This window comes from Pseudogymnoascus destructans (assembly GCF_001641265.1).
Source record: "Pseudogymnoascus destructans isolate 20631-21 unplaced genomic scaffold scaffold_24, whole genome shotgun sequence".
Lineage (NCBI taxonomy): Eukaryota > Fungi > Ascomycota > Leotiomycetes > Thelebolales > Thelebolaceae > Pseudogymnoascus > Pseudogymnoascus destructans.
Window position 1 is genome coordinate 209,962 of NW_020167543.1, and position 15,648 is coordinate 225,609.

The 15,648-nt window shown below is 52.1% G+C and overlaps 2 protein-coding genes across 2 annotated transcripts; both read left to right on the plus strand.

Annotated features, from left to right (window-relative positions):
- Positions 1–11,373: 11,373 nt before the first annotated feature.
- Positions 11,374–13,549, plus strand: VC83_08313 (uncharacterized protein). The gene is made up of 3 exons (XM_024471868.1): positions 11,374–12,039; positions 12,114–13,222; positions 13,324–13,549. The coding sequence occupies exons 1-3, from the start codon at positions 11,742–11,744 to the stop codon at positions 13,516–13,518; spliced, it is 1,602 nt and encodes a 533-aa protein (XP_024320678.1). The 5' UTR covers positions 11,374–11,741; the 3' UTR covers positions 13,519–13,549.
- Positions 13,550–13,943: 394 nt separating this feature from the next.
- VC83_08314 (uncharacterized protein) lies at positions 13,944–15,215 on the plus strand. The gene is made up of 3 exons (XM_024471869.1): positions 13,944–14,560; positions 14,651–14,743; positions 14,821–15,215. Exons 1-3 carry the CDS (start codon positions 14,410–14,412, stop codon positions 15,126–15,128), a joined length of 552 nt encoding a protein of 183 aa, XP_024320661.1. The 5' UTR covers positions 13,944–14,409; the 3' UTR covers positions 15,129–15,215.
- Positions 15,216–15,648: the final 433 nt, after the last annotated feature.

Here is a 15,648-nt window from a genome sequence, read left to right on the forward strand (position 1 = left end):
TTTTGTATCGACTACCGGAAGTTGAACGGACTTACCCGTAACGACCCCTACCCTATCCCGCGTATCGACGAACTACTAGGACGGGTGTCGAAAGCAAAAATCTTCACGAAGCTAGACATTAGGCAAGCCTTCCATCGTATACGAATGGACCCCGACTCCGAGGAGTACACGACCTTCCGGACTCGGTATGGATCCTACAAATGCAAAGTGCTGCCGTTTGGCCTAATGAACGGCCCCGCAACCTATCAGAGGTATATGAACGACGTTCTTATGCAATACTTGGACGACTTCTGTACTGCCTACCTAGACGACATCCTAATCTACTCCGAGGACCCCGCGGAACACATGGACCACGTACATAAGGTCCTCCAACGGCTTCGAGAAGCAGGACTACAAGCCGACATTAAGAAATGCGAGTTCAACGTAACCCGGACAAAGTATTTAGGCTATATCCTGACTACTACCGGTGTCGAAGCGGATCCCGAGAAGATCGAACCCCTCCGGAATTGGATCCGGCCAACAACTGTCACAGGCGTGAAGTCTTACCTTGGATTCTGCGGCTTCTACCGCCAATTTATCAGAAATTTCGGGAAAATAGCCAAGCCTCTCACCACTATCACCAGCCCCTCAGAACCGTTCCTGTGGACTGACGAATGTGAGAACGCTTTTGAAGAAATGCGCCGACAGCTTTTAGCCGTGCAGGCGCTCCACCACTTCAACCCCGAATTGCCTACGAAGCTGGAAACAGACTCTTCTGATGGAGTCGTAGCCGGTGTCCTTTCTCAGGAACACCCCGACAAGCGATGGTATCCTGTAAGCTTCTACAGTCACATCCTATCTGGGCATGAGATCAATTGGGAGATCCACGACAAGGAACTGTTCGCCATCGTCAAAGCGTTCGCAAAATGGAGGCCAGAATTAGCATCGGTACGCCACCGAATCGACGTCTATACAGATCACCGATCGCTGGAATACTTCATGTCAACGAAGGTTCTCACGGCGAAGCAGGTTCGGTGGATGGAGCTACTCTCCGACTTCAATTTTTCTATTGCGTATACTGCTGGCAAGAACAATCAGAAGGCAGATATACTGAGCCGAAGAGAGCAAGACCTGATTACGCAACAGAAGGTCAAACTCGACAGCCGTGCGAGGGTGCTGTTAGGCCCAGCCCGACTACACTCCCGAATCAGTGCCGAATTAGCACAAACGTACGTGGCCTCGATCAATGCGATGGACGCCCCGAACACCCAGGTCCCCTTTGACCTGATAGAAGCGCTCTGCACGGATAATAGGAGGTCGTTCACCGACACTCGCGCGAAAGACCCCCTACCTAACGGGTTTACAATGAAGGACCAACTCTTGCTATACAAAGGTCGACTGTGCGTAAACCGGCACACCGAGTTATGTACGAAACTCATACGGGAAGCACACGATCAAGTATCAGTAGCCCACCCTAGTGGCAGGAAAACTTATCAGTTACTCGCCCCGAAGTATCATTGGGTCGGAATGGAAGCGGATTGCCTCCGATATGTGCGCAACTGCATGACGTGCCGACTTTCTCACACTAGCGTGACGAAGCAGCAAGGCTTCTTACACCCCCTACCGGTACCCGAATACCCCATGCAACACCTAACGATGGACTTTAAGGAATTCCCAAAGGATAAACACGGATTCGACAGCATCCTTGTGTTCATGGACCGACTCGGTAAGGGTTCGGTGTCCATACCGTGTCATAAGACCACCGATGCCCGCCAAATGGCGCAGCTATTCATCGAATGGATATATCGATTCGGACACACCCCGGAGTCGATCATTAGTGATCGCGGACCCCAATTCATATCAGCTTTCTGGCGAGAGTTCTGCCGAATCATAGGGGTCAAGATTAAGCTGTCGACAGCCTATCACAAGCAGACCGACGGGCAGACGGAAATCATGAATCGGTATATCGATCAGAGACTGAGGCCCTTCGTATCACATTACCAGGATAACTGGAGCGAGCTCATTCCCATCATGGATCGGGTGCAAATGACCCTTCCCCATGCCTCGATCGGAATGACCCCCTACCGACTCAAGTACGGAACTGATCCGCGCACCAGTTGGGACTGGGAAACCCCGAAAGCCACGACCCCTAGGGAAGTCATGAACCAGAAGGAAGCCAAAGCAGTAGCAAACCGCATGCACTCCGCATGGATTTACGCAAAGGAGAACATGGCCAAAGCACAAGAGGATATGTCTAAATACGCGAATCGACGCCGACGAGCCATTGACTGGGACGTAGGAGACAAGGTTTACCTATCGACCAAGAATTTGAAAAATCACCGCCCTAGCCGTAAGCTGGGGCAACAATGGGTCGGACCCTATACGGTACTGGAACAAATCGGACACGCCTTCCGACTAGACCTACCGAAGGGTTCCCAAATACACAATGTCTTCTCTCCAGACGTACTCATCAAGGCTCCGAATAACCCGCTGCCCGGTCAAGCAGCGCCTGAGCCAAGCAGCAAAGTCGTAGACGGCCTAGAGGAGTGGGAGGTCGAAAAGATCCTCGCCGTAAGGATCCGGCGAAAACAACTTCAATACCAGGTATCCTGGGTCGGATACGATCCGGACCCGGAATGGTACCCCGCCTCAAACTTTAAGAACTCCCCCTACAAAATCCGGGAGTTCCACGCGGAGTACCCAAACCTGCCAGGACCGCCGCAGGACCTACCCGGCTGGATCACGGAATGGGAGACAGGCAAACCAAGCTACGATCACGAGAGGCACGGCAAAGCAGAGGAAAACAGCGTCGTTGCTACCTACGACACTAAACTAAACACCCTCTAAGCCAGGGCACCCTCAGAGCCGTAGCCCTTGCGGAAGCCACCCTTCCCAAACGTCTCACCGGCGTCGCAACAAGCGGCTACCACCATGAGAGACGAAGGGTCGAAGTGACCCCACGCGAAAGACCACGCCCGAGTTCCCTCCGACACAGGGCCTATCACCCAAGGTCGACGGTCACCCCCTCCTCCGCCACCTCCTCCGCCCCCCTCTTCCTCTTCTTCCCCCCACCACTGCCCACCTTCGCCGCCGCGGCGAGGACGTCGGGGATCCTCTCCACCAACTCCCCCACCGCATCCACCGCAGAAGCCACCCCATCAAGGGCAGCGATCTCCTTCTCCTGGTTCACCAGGATCAGGGCCGATTTCTGGCCCACGACGGCCACGGCCTGGCGGACCCGCTACGGTCGTCAGCGCGAGAACCAAAAACACACAAGGGAAACGGAAAACTTACCTCCAGGCCGTCCTCGACGGCGGCGCGGAGGGCGCAACTCTCCATATAGGCCGAAAGCTCGGCCGGGGAGCGGAACTTCGGCATATTGGCGGTGGCCAATGTGACCACACGCCCAATCTCCGCCGCAGCGGCCTTGATGGCGGCGGGGACGGGAGGGGTTGCTGCCTCGGCAGCCAGGAGCTTCTGGTACTCCGGGCCAGCAAACCAGGAGATCTATCTCCAGAGGTCAGCGACGGGCAGACAGACAAACCACAAAACCGAAAACCAAACGAGAACCCACCGGAACACACGTTGCGTGTTGGGCCACGCAGCGCTCACACTTGGAGCTTTCCAAGCTCCACACACACGAGACGGCGGGATCTCCGTCCTTCTTGCGCCCTTTGGCACGCACGCAGCGCATACACTGCTGGCGGAAAGCCACAGTGAGGGCGCCAGGAGGAGGGGGAACCGGCAACTTCAAATTGGAAATCTGCGATTTCCCGTCAGCCCAACCCAAGTTATCACCACCGCGCCAGCGCGGTTCCGTCACCTACCAAATCGTTCGTTGTGTTTTTGTATCTAAAAACAACCTGTTAGCATCCAGCTGTACCATCGGAAGGGCCACTTACCTGTCTCGGGAGGGGGTCAGCGTCGTTGTTGTGAAGAAAACAACAAGTTGTGGGCGAAGCTCGAATTCATATTCTGGCTTATAACAAAGCCGTCCGAATCGGGTTAGCGCGAAATTTCCCCCTTACATCGAAATTCTATGTCGACACATACCGCGCGGACCCTATTCGATACCAATACGGACCCTCGCAACACTAATCGCCGCGTACACAACAAGGACGCGACTTTGCGCAAACGGATTCAGACCACTTCTAGTGCCTATACGGCCGCCTACCATCAGCCTTCTGGACAAACAAAGGGCATTCTAGTCTTGGCGCCCGCACCTCACCCACCAACCCAAACAAGGGCTCGTCGCGGCAGCTACTCAGCTTGCGTGCTTTGAGGACAAAGCACCTTCTCAAGGCGGGGGGTAGTGTAAGGATGCCTCCTTACTCGGGGTAGTTACGGCCGTCACGTGGCGTCATCGAGACTCGGGGCCGTTACGGGTCAGTCGCGACTGACAGCCTTAGGCACATAACGTAAGGAAGCCTTAGGCAAACAGGGAGCTAGCTGAGTCGGAGCGGTTTCGGGTATTTTAAGGGAACAGTCATACAGGGTTACACCTTCATCTTTTTTGTATCCTTCGTAGTAGACCTATAGGATTGCACCGACTCATATCCGACTCGCACTCCCATATGCCACTTCTCGTGATACGGTGCCCTGCGTCCTTACAACAACGGGAGAAACCCTCCCAGGGCCGGAAGGAGTTATGTGCAACCTCCGAGCTCGATGACCTAGCCCAGGCATCCTCACCGACGAGTATACCGGTGGAGTACAAGGAATATGAGCAATTATTCCAGGAAGGCCCTAAGAACGAGGCGCTTCCTAAGCACCAACCATGGGATCACGAGATACCTTTGGAGAAAGACAAGAGTCCACCGTTCGGACCAATATATCAGCTATCGGAAAAGGAGCTGAAGGTACTTAAGGAGTACATCGATGATAACCTAGCGAAAGGATTCATCAGACCATCCACATCACCAGCAGGAAGTCCGGTGCTTTTCGTACCAAAGAAAGACGGCTCCCTACGGTTATGTGTGGACTATCGAGCGTTGAACAACATCACAATCAAGGACAGGTATGCCCTGCCGTTAATCAACGAACTACACGATAGATTTCAAGGAGCAAAGATCTTCAGTAAGCTAGATCTGCGAGGAGCATACAACCTGATCCGAATCAAGGCTGGGGAAGAGTGGAAAACAGCATTCCGCACCCGCTATGGCCTATTCGAGTATCAAGTCATGCCCTTTGGGCTAACAAACGCACCCGCATCCATGCAACGACTGATGAATGATGCTTTGCACGAATACTTAGACATCTTTACCATTGTCTACCTAGACGACGTCCTGGTGTATTCAGCAACCAAGGAGGAGCATGTCAAGCATGTCAAACTCGTCCTGAAGAAACTAAAGGAGTACAGCTTACTCCTCAAACCAGAAAAGTGCGAGTTCCATAAAAACCAAGTCGAATTCTTGGGTTACATTATTGGAACGCACGGCATCAAGATGGACCAAGCAAAAGTAACGGCAGTGTTGGAATGGCCAACACCGACCACGGTCAAGGAAGTGCAAGCCTTCCTAGGCTTCGCCAACTTCTACCGAAGATTCATCTCGGGATATTCCAAGGTAGCTCAACCACTCACGGAGCTTACCAGAAAGGATCTCGAATTCAAATGGACGGACAAGGCAGAGGCTGCTTTCCAGGAACTTAAGACGAAGTTCACGGAAGCACCTATCCTTGCTACATTTGACCCTGCAAAGAAGATCATCCTCGAAACGGACTCTTCTGACTTCGCAATTGGAGCATGTCTGAATCAACCAGACGAGAACGGTAAGTTCAAACCAATCGCATACTACTCTAGGAAACTGTCACCCGCGGAACTCAATTACGACATCCACGACAAGGAGCTACTGGCTATTGTCGTTGCCTTTGAGCAGTGGCGAGTATATCTTGAGGGATCCACCTACCCTGTGCAGGTATGGACGGATCACAAGAACCTCATATACTTCACCACGACCAAGGTTTTAAACCGCAGACAAGTCCGCTGGGCAGAAACCCTCGCAGCCTACAACTTCACGATAACCTATCGCAAGGGCTCCGAGAATGCAAGAGCAGACGCTCTCAGCAGACGGACCGACTACGCCGGCCCAAAGGAAGAAAGACCTAGAGCAATTCTGAAGAAAACAGATGCAGGAATACAGTACAACGAGTTACTAGCGACGATCTCAGTCATCGAAGATACAGAACTCGAGGAAAGACTCAAGAAAGCTTACGCAACAGATGAATGCGCCAAGCGAGTCTTGTCCAAAGTCGAAGGCGACTTCGCCATCGACGAACAAGGATTGATTCGATACAAAGGGTTAGTGTATGTCCCAAGTCAAATGAGACGCCCGCTGGTGCAAGAACAACACTCGTTACCAGCACACGGTCATCAGGGAGTAACACGAACCTTCGAACGAATCACCCGACACTACTACTTCCCAGGTATGAGGAAGCAGGTAGAGACAGTGGTAAGAGAGTGCGACATTTGCAGCAAGTCAAAATCCAATAGGCATCTGCCATACGGACAACTCAAGTCGACACCAGTACCAAAAGGAGCGTGGAAATCAATAGCTTTGGACTTCATCGTCAAGCTTCCACCCTCCAAGGACCCGTTAACAGGAATAGAATATGACTCTATCCTCGTCATCACGGAAAGACTCACGAAATATGGGAAGTTTATACCATATCTAGAAGCTAGCGACGCCGAGGCGCTCGCATATACCTTCATTCGAGTCATATTAGCCGATCATGGGATGCCAGAAGAAATCATCTCAGATAGAGACAAGCTCTTTACTTCGAAATTCTGGAAATCATTGATGGCGCTACTGGGAACAAATCATAAGCTATCAACAGCTTTTCATCCCCAGACAGACGGCCAAACAGAAAGATTAAATCAGACCCTTGAACAGTACCTGCGAAGCTATGTCAATCATCAACAGGATAACTGGGTTCAGATCTTACCCATCGCACAGTTTGCATATAACAGCGCGATGACAGAAGCAACGAAAGTCTCACCGTTCTTTGCCAATTATGGCTACCAGCCAGAAGCATATAGGCAACCAAGACCGGATGAATCACGAGCTGAACAAGCCCTGATCGTGGTGGAACAACTGAAATCGTTCCACGAACAACTTGCGACGGACATCCAATTCTTAAATGAACGATCCGCCGCATACGCAAACAAGAAGCGCAGTATGGAACCTGCCTTCAAGGAGGGGGATAAAGTATACCTACTCCGGAAACATATCAAAACGAAACGACCAAGCACAAAGTTGGACTTCAAGAAATTGGGACCATTCAAAATATTGAACAAAGTCAGCTCAGTTAATTACAGACTGCAGCTACCCAGGAAGTCTAGACTACACCCGGTATTTCATGTCTCACTACTGGAACCAGCAAGAGGAAATACCCCAATTGCGACTGACACTGAACTCCAACCCGAGAATGAGATAATCGAATATGAGGTCGAAGCGATCCTAGACAGAAGGTTAGTAGGACGTCGAGAAGAGTTTTTGATAAAATGGGAAAATTACGAACCTACGGATAATTCGTGGGAACCAACAAGGAACATCAGCAAAGAACTGCTGGAGGAATATCGACGCCGCCATCCGCCAGCCATTGATCCCAAGATGCAGGGGAGTAGGCCAGTGGATCGGAGGAAGCGGGGGTCCCGGTCACAGACGAGGAGGCAGCGCTAACTGCCTGTTCCTCGACCTCAACAGCGTCACGCTTCTCAGCAGCCACACGTTCGGCCTCCTCTGCCGCATCAAGCTCGTCGAGGGTTTTCAAACCTCGCCGGAGCATATCTTTACCACGGGTTCGGATGAGGCGTTTCTGCTTCCGCAGACGAAGTAACTTCGAAAGGGTTTCTTCCTCTTCGCGATCCAGGCGATCCTCCTCCCGTTCGAGCTTCACCCAGTCGGGATGCTCAGGACCCATACAGTCACATTTTTCTTTCAAGTTGCGACGAACGCACTCGGCGCACCGCCGTGAATCATTTGGAGACGACACGCAAGTAACGTTTCGCCTCACGCAGTTCGAGCAAGAATCCATTTCGGGTAGTTCGTATCCGTGGTTCTTTATTCGACGGACAAGATCGTTGCGTTCCTGGAGTTTGCGGGCAGTGTCAGTAGGCATGTTGCATGTTGAAGGACTCGCTGAGGAGCAGCAGAGTCCCGGGGACATGGACGTACTTATAGGATTCGAGACGAATGCCCAGGGGAAGGGAGCGAGTGTTACGACGGAACAAGAAGGCTGGCCAACTACAGGACAGGAAGGAGGGAGGTCGCATGAGACCGGCCCTGGTACCTGGAGGGGCAGCGGGGAATAGTAGTTCTGAAAGTATCACGTGACGGACTCGCAGGATGATGAGAAGAGTCCTAAGAGTCCAGGACTCCGAGGACTCGAGTGAGTTCCCAGGAGTCCACTAGGCACGTGATGGACTCGCAGGATGATGAGAAGAGTCCTAAGAGTCCAGGACTCCGAGGACTCGAGTGAGTTCCCAAGAGTCCACTAGGCACGACGCCACTATATAAGTAGATAGTATTTCCTTAGATAGGAGCTTCGTGCTCAACTCAATACAGTATTTGTTATATACTAGTAACGTGTTACTTGAAGCCTTTGTGTCTGATCCCCTGCCTCCTCTGATAAGTAAACCTTTACGCAAGAGAACCTCTGTGTCTTCTATCGTTTAGAAGTCAGCGTTACACTCAGGGGTAAGTCAGAGGTCAACACCTCACTGACTTTTCAGAAACAAGGAGTAACAAGATGAATGCTTGGAAGCTTGGAAAAGACGTGGAAGTATGTGATAGTCGATTTACTGTATTGTCTGCTTGCCCTTTCTTAAGGAAAGGGCAATCCTATTTATGCTAAAGGAGTGTAGTTCTCTCATTTTCCAAGACTTTCCATGACTTACCAGGCTTGGTAACTGTAGTCGACGTAAGAGAATCCCATAGAACCATCTCTTAGGTTCGTAGCCTATAGGAAGTAAAAGGAGGTCCAAGGTCAGAGTACCCCTATAGACAAATTATGTCATAGACAAATTATGTCATAGACAAATTATGTCATAGACAAATTATGTCATAACTTAACCAATCTTGTGGGTAACTAAAGAGCGATGACATGTAATGAATCATAGAGGTTCGTAGGAGCTTTTAGAGCTATCGTTCATGCTCCTAGGCCTCTAGTTGGTAGAGATATGTCATGTGGTAGTATGAGTGATGTCATGTAATGAATCATAGAGGGTTGTAGAGATATGCTATGTGGTAATATCGGCCCAGTAACTAAGGAGCGATGACGTGTAATGAAGCAATCGTTGAGTAGTATTGCTCTTGTTGTTGGTGTGATAAGCCAAAATATGTATAGTGACTTGTAGGTTTGAGGAGGAGATTTCTAAGTTTGCTCTTGAGTTTGATAGCAAACTGAGTGCAACGAATGTCAGTATGACAGACGATTTAAAGAACGACATAATATCAAAGTACGAATTCAACACGGAGAAGCAGGCTCAGTTCCAGAGTCTGCAGAAGATGAAATGAAGGCATTACGAACAATTGCAGGGGAATACTCGGAGGAAAATATCTATAATATGGATGAATCAGGACTCTTTTGGAAGATGATGCCATCTCGAGGACTTGCTACTCAATCTCAGGCTGGATTAAAGAAGGATAAGACTCGGATCAGTCTTGTATTTTGTGTCAACGCTTCTGGAACAGATAGACTTCCAGTCTGGATCATTGGAAAGGCAAAAACACCGCGAGCTTTACGAAATGTTAGCGTTTCAACAATGGGTGGTATATGGAGATGGAATAAGAAGGCTTGGATGAATACAACTATTATGGGCGAATGGCTTGAGGCGTTCTATCGACATATTGGCACTCGAGAAGTTCTCTTTACAATGGATAACTTTACAGCACATGCTGCTGCTCTTGAGCTTTACCCCCCTCCTTCAAATATTCATATTTGTTGGCTACCAGCTAACAGTACCAGTTGATATCAGCCTCATGATCAAGGTATCATTCAATATTTCAAAGCTTATTATCGACGACAATGGCTTTCATATATGCTTGAAGCCTTTGACAACAATCAAAATCCTATGGATACAATGAATCTACACTTAGCTATTCGATGGATTGTACGAAGCTGGAACAACTTGGTTACAAACACAACAATCTACAACTGCTTTCGAAAATCAACACTTATTTCAATGCCAATCCCTCTTCCTACAACTATTACCCCTCTTGGAATCGGAGAGCTTTATGACAAGGTAATTAGAGCTGGGAACATACAAGATGTCATGGCAATATCAAACTTTCTAAACCCGGAGGAAGAGAAGGATATACAAGATGGGATGGAGGAATTGGGACCAGAAGAGGTTTTAAATGAGGTTTTAGAGGAGCATCTAGGCCAAGGCAGTACCCAAGATGATGACGAAGAGGAGGAGCAGCTAGAGCAGCCTGTATTTACTATACAGAGTGCTCGTCAAGCTCTACAAGTTCTGATTGGGTTTGCTGAAGGTCAAGATGCTCTCAAGGCAGAGCATTTACGAGGGTTGGAGCGTCTAGAGTCTATTCTTGATGCTTTAGATCGGGATAGCAGGATACAGTCACGGCTAGATGGGTGGATTATGCAAAATTCAGTATAGCGATATATCCTATAGTACGATATGATTTGTTGGCACCGAATACATCGTCTTAGCGGCATTTGACTGTAGCGATATTATCATTATAACGATATATTCTGCTGGCAGCAAATGCATCGTTTTATCGGTGCTTTACTGTAACGTCTTCCTCTCACTAGCATCAACCTAACGGTGTAAGGCGGCATGGCATGTAGGGACGGCAAGACGGCACATAGGTCCCCAACCACAGACTAGGAGTTGGGGCATACGTATGTACATGTAGTTGAACCGTTCCCGTAACGGAACGGAGCACTTCATCGAATCAACAGCCGTCGTACCCCCAACTCCGTCCAGCCAACCCCTCCCGGCCGATCCCCGAGACCGAGTCCGCCAACGCCGACCCAGGCCCCCCCTTGGCGTCAATCTAGCGCCACGACACAGGGTGGTAGGCTCTATTTCGAAGAATTTCTGGCGACCGTTCCCTCCCTTCGGCTCCACACCACCAAGGCGGTGCCGAGGTGGTGTGGATGCGGCAGGCGCATGTGAGCTCATAGCTACTGCGGGGGCGGCCAGTTGGAGGAAGGGGATTACGAGATGTAACGAGGCATAACGAGGTATAACGAGGCATAACGAGGAACGAGGTATAACGAGGCATAACGAGAGGAGGAGTGACGTATATTGAATCCCGCCGGAGTCTAGAGTGGGCGTACCCTCCGAGGCACCGCTTCAAGTACCATTAGGAATCCTTTATAATGTACCACCGACAGTAGACATACCGAGTACCGGCATGTTGTATGGTTTGCTCGGAGATGCTGTAGTATGCAGGATTAGAGCAAGGGGCGGAAAGTACGTTGCTGGGTGCCACAGCCCTCAGAACTCAAAACGACGGTAGCTTGCTTGGTTTTGACCCTCAAAACTAGTCCACGACTTGTAACTCGGCCCCGCGTTCTTAAAGGTAGACAGGCGCCTACCTCGTAGTTTTCCTTTTCGACGTGCTTTACTCTACCTGCTATACTCTACATCCTCTTGCCACTTGCTGCATTCTTTTGTTGAAGCTATACGTTTCTATATATTATTGGTGTATATATAAGTCCGCACGCCTACTAGGCGCCTCCTCTGATATTCACCCCTCACCGTCACCACCACCACCCCTCCAACCGCCACGATGGCTCTCCCCCTCGCCTTCCTCGGCATCGTCTACCTCCTCGTCTCCTACGTTGGCTACCGCGCCCTCCAATCCGTCCTCACCAAGCGCCACAATACCCGCCGCGCGCGCGAGCTCAAGTGCCTCGACCCGCCCGCCCTGCCGTCCACGCGCATCCTCGGTATCGACCATCTGAAGACTGCCCTAGCAGCCGACAAGAACAAGGAGTTCCCCCTCGAGTTGGCACGGCGTCGGGACCAGGTTGGCGCAGAGACGTTCACGTATTCGACAATGGGGTCGACGATGGTTTTCACCTCTGGTGAGCAACCCTCCGCTACCTCCCCCACATCTACCCCTCATCCCCAACCGGAACCAGGCTAACGCATATCCCAGACGAGAAGAACATCCAAGCCATCCTCGCGACACAGTTCAAGGACTTCGTCATCGGCCACAAGCGCCGCCGCAACTTCTTTCCCCTCCTCGGCAATGGCATCTTCACACAGGACGGCGCAAGCTGGGAGCACTCTCGCACGATGATGCGCCCCCAGTTCGTCCGAGACCAAGTCTCCGATCTCGATCTCGAGGAACAGCACGTACAGAACCTTATGCGCGCCATCGTGCCCAACGCCAGCGGATGGACCGACACGCTCGACCTACAAGTCCTCTTCTTCCGCCTTACACTCGACTCCGCGACGGAGTTCCTCTTCGGCGAGTCGGTGGACAGCCAGCTCGTTGGACTACCGGGATACGTAAAGGACAGCTCGCGCGACGAGAGCCAGAATGAGGAAATCTTCGCCGCTGCCTTCGACAGGGGACAGAGCGTGCTTGCTACGCGCTCGCGCATGCAGGGACTCTACTGGCTATACAGCCCCAAGGACTTCAAGAAGTCCTGCACAGACTGCCACGCCTTCATCGACCATTTCGTGCGCCTCGCCCTATCCAAGGATCTCCCCGGCGCCGCTGAGAAGACCGCCCCCGCCGACGCCGAGAAGGGGAAGAAGGAGAAATACGTCTTCCTCGAGGCTCTCGCCGCCGAGACCCGCGACCCGATCGAGCTGCGCTCGCAGATGCTGAATATCCTCCTCGCCGGCCGCGACACCACCGCCTCGCTGACCGGATGGGTGTTCTACTCTCTCGCGCGCGACCCCGAGCGCTACGCTAAGCTGCGCAACATCATCCTCGAGGAGTTCGGGACCTACAGCCAGCCGCGCGACATCACCTTTGCGCGCCTCAAGTCGTGCCAGTACCTGCAGCACGTGAATAATGAGGCGCTCCGTCTCTACCCCGTCGTGCCGGTCAACTCGCGCACGGCGAACAAGGATACTACGCTTCCGCGCGGAGGGGGGCCGGATGGGAAGAGCCCGATCTTCATCCCGAAGGGCAGGGCGTGCGATTACAGCGTGTTTGTGATGCATAGGCGTAAGGATCTCTGGGGCGCGGACGCGGATGAGTTCGTGCCTGAGCGGTGGGAGAACAGGAGGGTTGGGTGGGATTTCTTGCCGGTGAGTTTTATATTTTTCCTATTAACTTACCCTACCCTACCCCATAAGCACTTTATCATCCCCCTCCCGCATTGGAGCCTCCTTAGCTAACGATTTCCCAGTTCAACGGCGGCCCACGCATCTGCATCGGACAGCAGTTCGCGCTCACCGAGGCGTCGTACGTGATCGTGCGTCTGCTGCAGCGCTTCGACGCGATGGAGAACCGGGACTTCAGCGGGAAGGCGCTGCATAACCTGACGCTGACGAGCTGTAGCGGGACGGGGGTGGTGGTTAAGCTGCATGCTGCGGCGGAGTAGGTGGTGAATAGGGATGGATGATACGGGTTTGGGTAATAGGGTGGGATTAGGGTGGGGTGTATGAATATTACTAGGTTTGGGATAGGTATCCGTTACATGAATTGAAATGACTTACATGCTTGCTTGCATCACGCACTGCTGTCCGTCGTGAAGGTCTCATCGCTCCCTCTGCGGGACTCTGTCGCCCCATCACTCATCACACAGTGCCTTGCTGTGCTGTGCAGTTGGTTCCAGCACAAGCACGGTAAAACGACTGTCGTCGGCCCTTCCCCGCACACTCCGCAATAAGGAGCCTCGGCGTGGCGCTGAGAGGCGTTTACTTGCATGCATTGGGATGGGGAGATGCGATTCGGTGTCGGGTGCCTGTAGGTACGCTAGAAGGTCTCACTTCACTGACAGGTGATGGCCATGAAACTGCTGGGCGAGATCAGCGATGGTGAGCTGTCCTTCGTGCATGTCTACTCCGTAACTTACTGTACGCGCATACGGACATTCATACGGTTCTAACATGGCCCGTACAGTACGCACATACGGACATTCATACGGACATTCATACGGTTATAACATGGCGGCTGCTCCACGGCTACAAGTACGGTGTTAGATAGGGGACAAATTCGAGTTTGCAAATCGCCGGTTCAGTCCATGAGCTCATCCAGATCAATCCCCCACCAACATATTGTATCTCTACCTTTGCGCTAACCCGTCACTTAATCCTCTCTACTGCGGGGGTGGCTTGGTCTAATCTCGTGTGCCCCCGATCCTTATAAACTGTCCCGTCCGTCTCACTCCTTCTGCACACTCCAAAGCTCTCGTTGTACAGACTCCAGACATTGTAATATCACATCAATTGCACAAGCTTCATCACCGTCTCACCAAATCCAAACCATCAAAATGCAGTTCTCCCACGCCCTCATCCTGGCCTTCGTCGCCTCCGTCGCTGCCCAGACCGGCACCATCGAAGGCGACGTCGCTGCCCTCCCCGACTGCGCGAAGAAGTGCATCGACAAGGCCACGCTCGATGCGGGCTGCAAGTCCATCACCGGTTCGTTCCGTTCCTCCCGAGTCACCTCGCTCCAGAAATGAGGGGCACGAACACAGCAGACGCGCAGCATACTGATGCGCCACAAAACAGACTACACCTGCCAGTGCGGTAGCGCCCACAACACGATCAACAACGCGGCCGCGCCCTGTGTTGCCTCGACCTGTGCGGCCACTGATCTTACCAGTACGTCCTCCGTCACATTCCCCAACTTCCATTCCCTCCGACTCAAGCAAGAGCACGCCCGCTAACCCCCCATCTAGAGGTCCTGAGCCTCACCGCTGAGATCTGCAAGCTCGTCAACGCCGGCGGCGCCAGCAGCGGCAGCGGCTCCTCCGCCGCTGAGCCCTCCTCTGCCGCGCCTACCTCCGCTGCAGCCTCGACTGAGATGTCCTCCGACACCGCCAAGCCGACTGGTACCTATGTGCCCTCCTCCACCGGCGGCGCCGTGGCCCCGAGCAGCACTGGTGCTGCTGCGCCTACCTCGAGCAAGGGAGCTGCGGCCACTGGGTCGTGGAACTTCGCGGCTGTGGCTGCTGGTGCCGGTGCTGTGGCTGCCGGCCTCATGTAGATTGAGGTTGTGTGATAATGTGGGGGATGGGGAAAAGTTGGGGGGGGTAATTTGGGGTGCGAGGATGTAATGGACTGAGTGTTCACTCAGTTGGTGTAGGCTTTGGTTGATTGATGGATCGAGAGATTGTATATGTGCTTCTTGAGCTCCTTGGATTCTATCATGTTTTGGTATCATGGTCGGCCAATATTATGACCAGTGAAAAGATTGTGACTATTAAACAGCATCCTCACTTGTCGTACTTGCCTCCATTAACATCACGACCACGACAGCTCCTTCCGCGCTCAAATCTTGCCATTGAGTCTTCATATTCAGTATAGGGGCAGCTAGGTATATATATACTATTTATGCATCCCGCACTTTGCCATCCCGTCTCTCCTTCATCTCCCTCCGCCTCCCCAACGCGATATACTGCCCAACCTCTCTCCACTACTGCCACCCAACCCCAATCTCCAATCCCCAGCTCCAAATTACCAATCTCGACCCAAATCCACAATCCCTCACTGCGCCCTCTCCACTA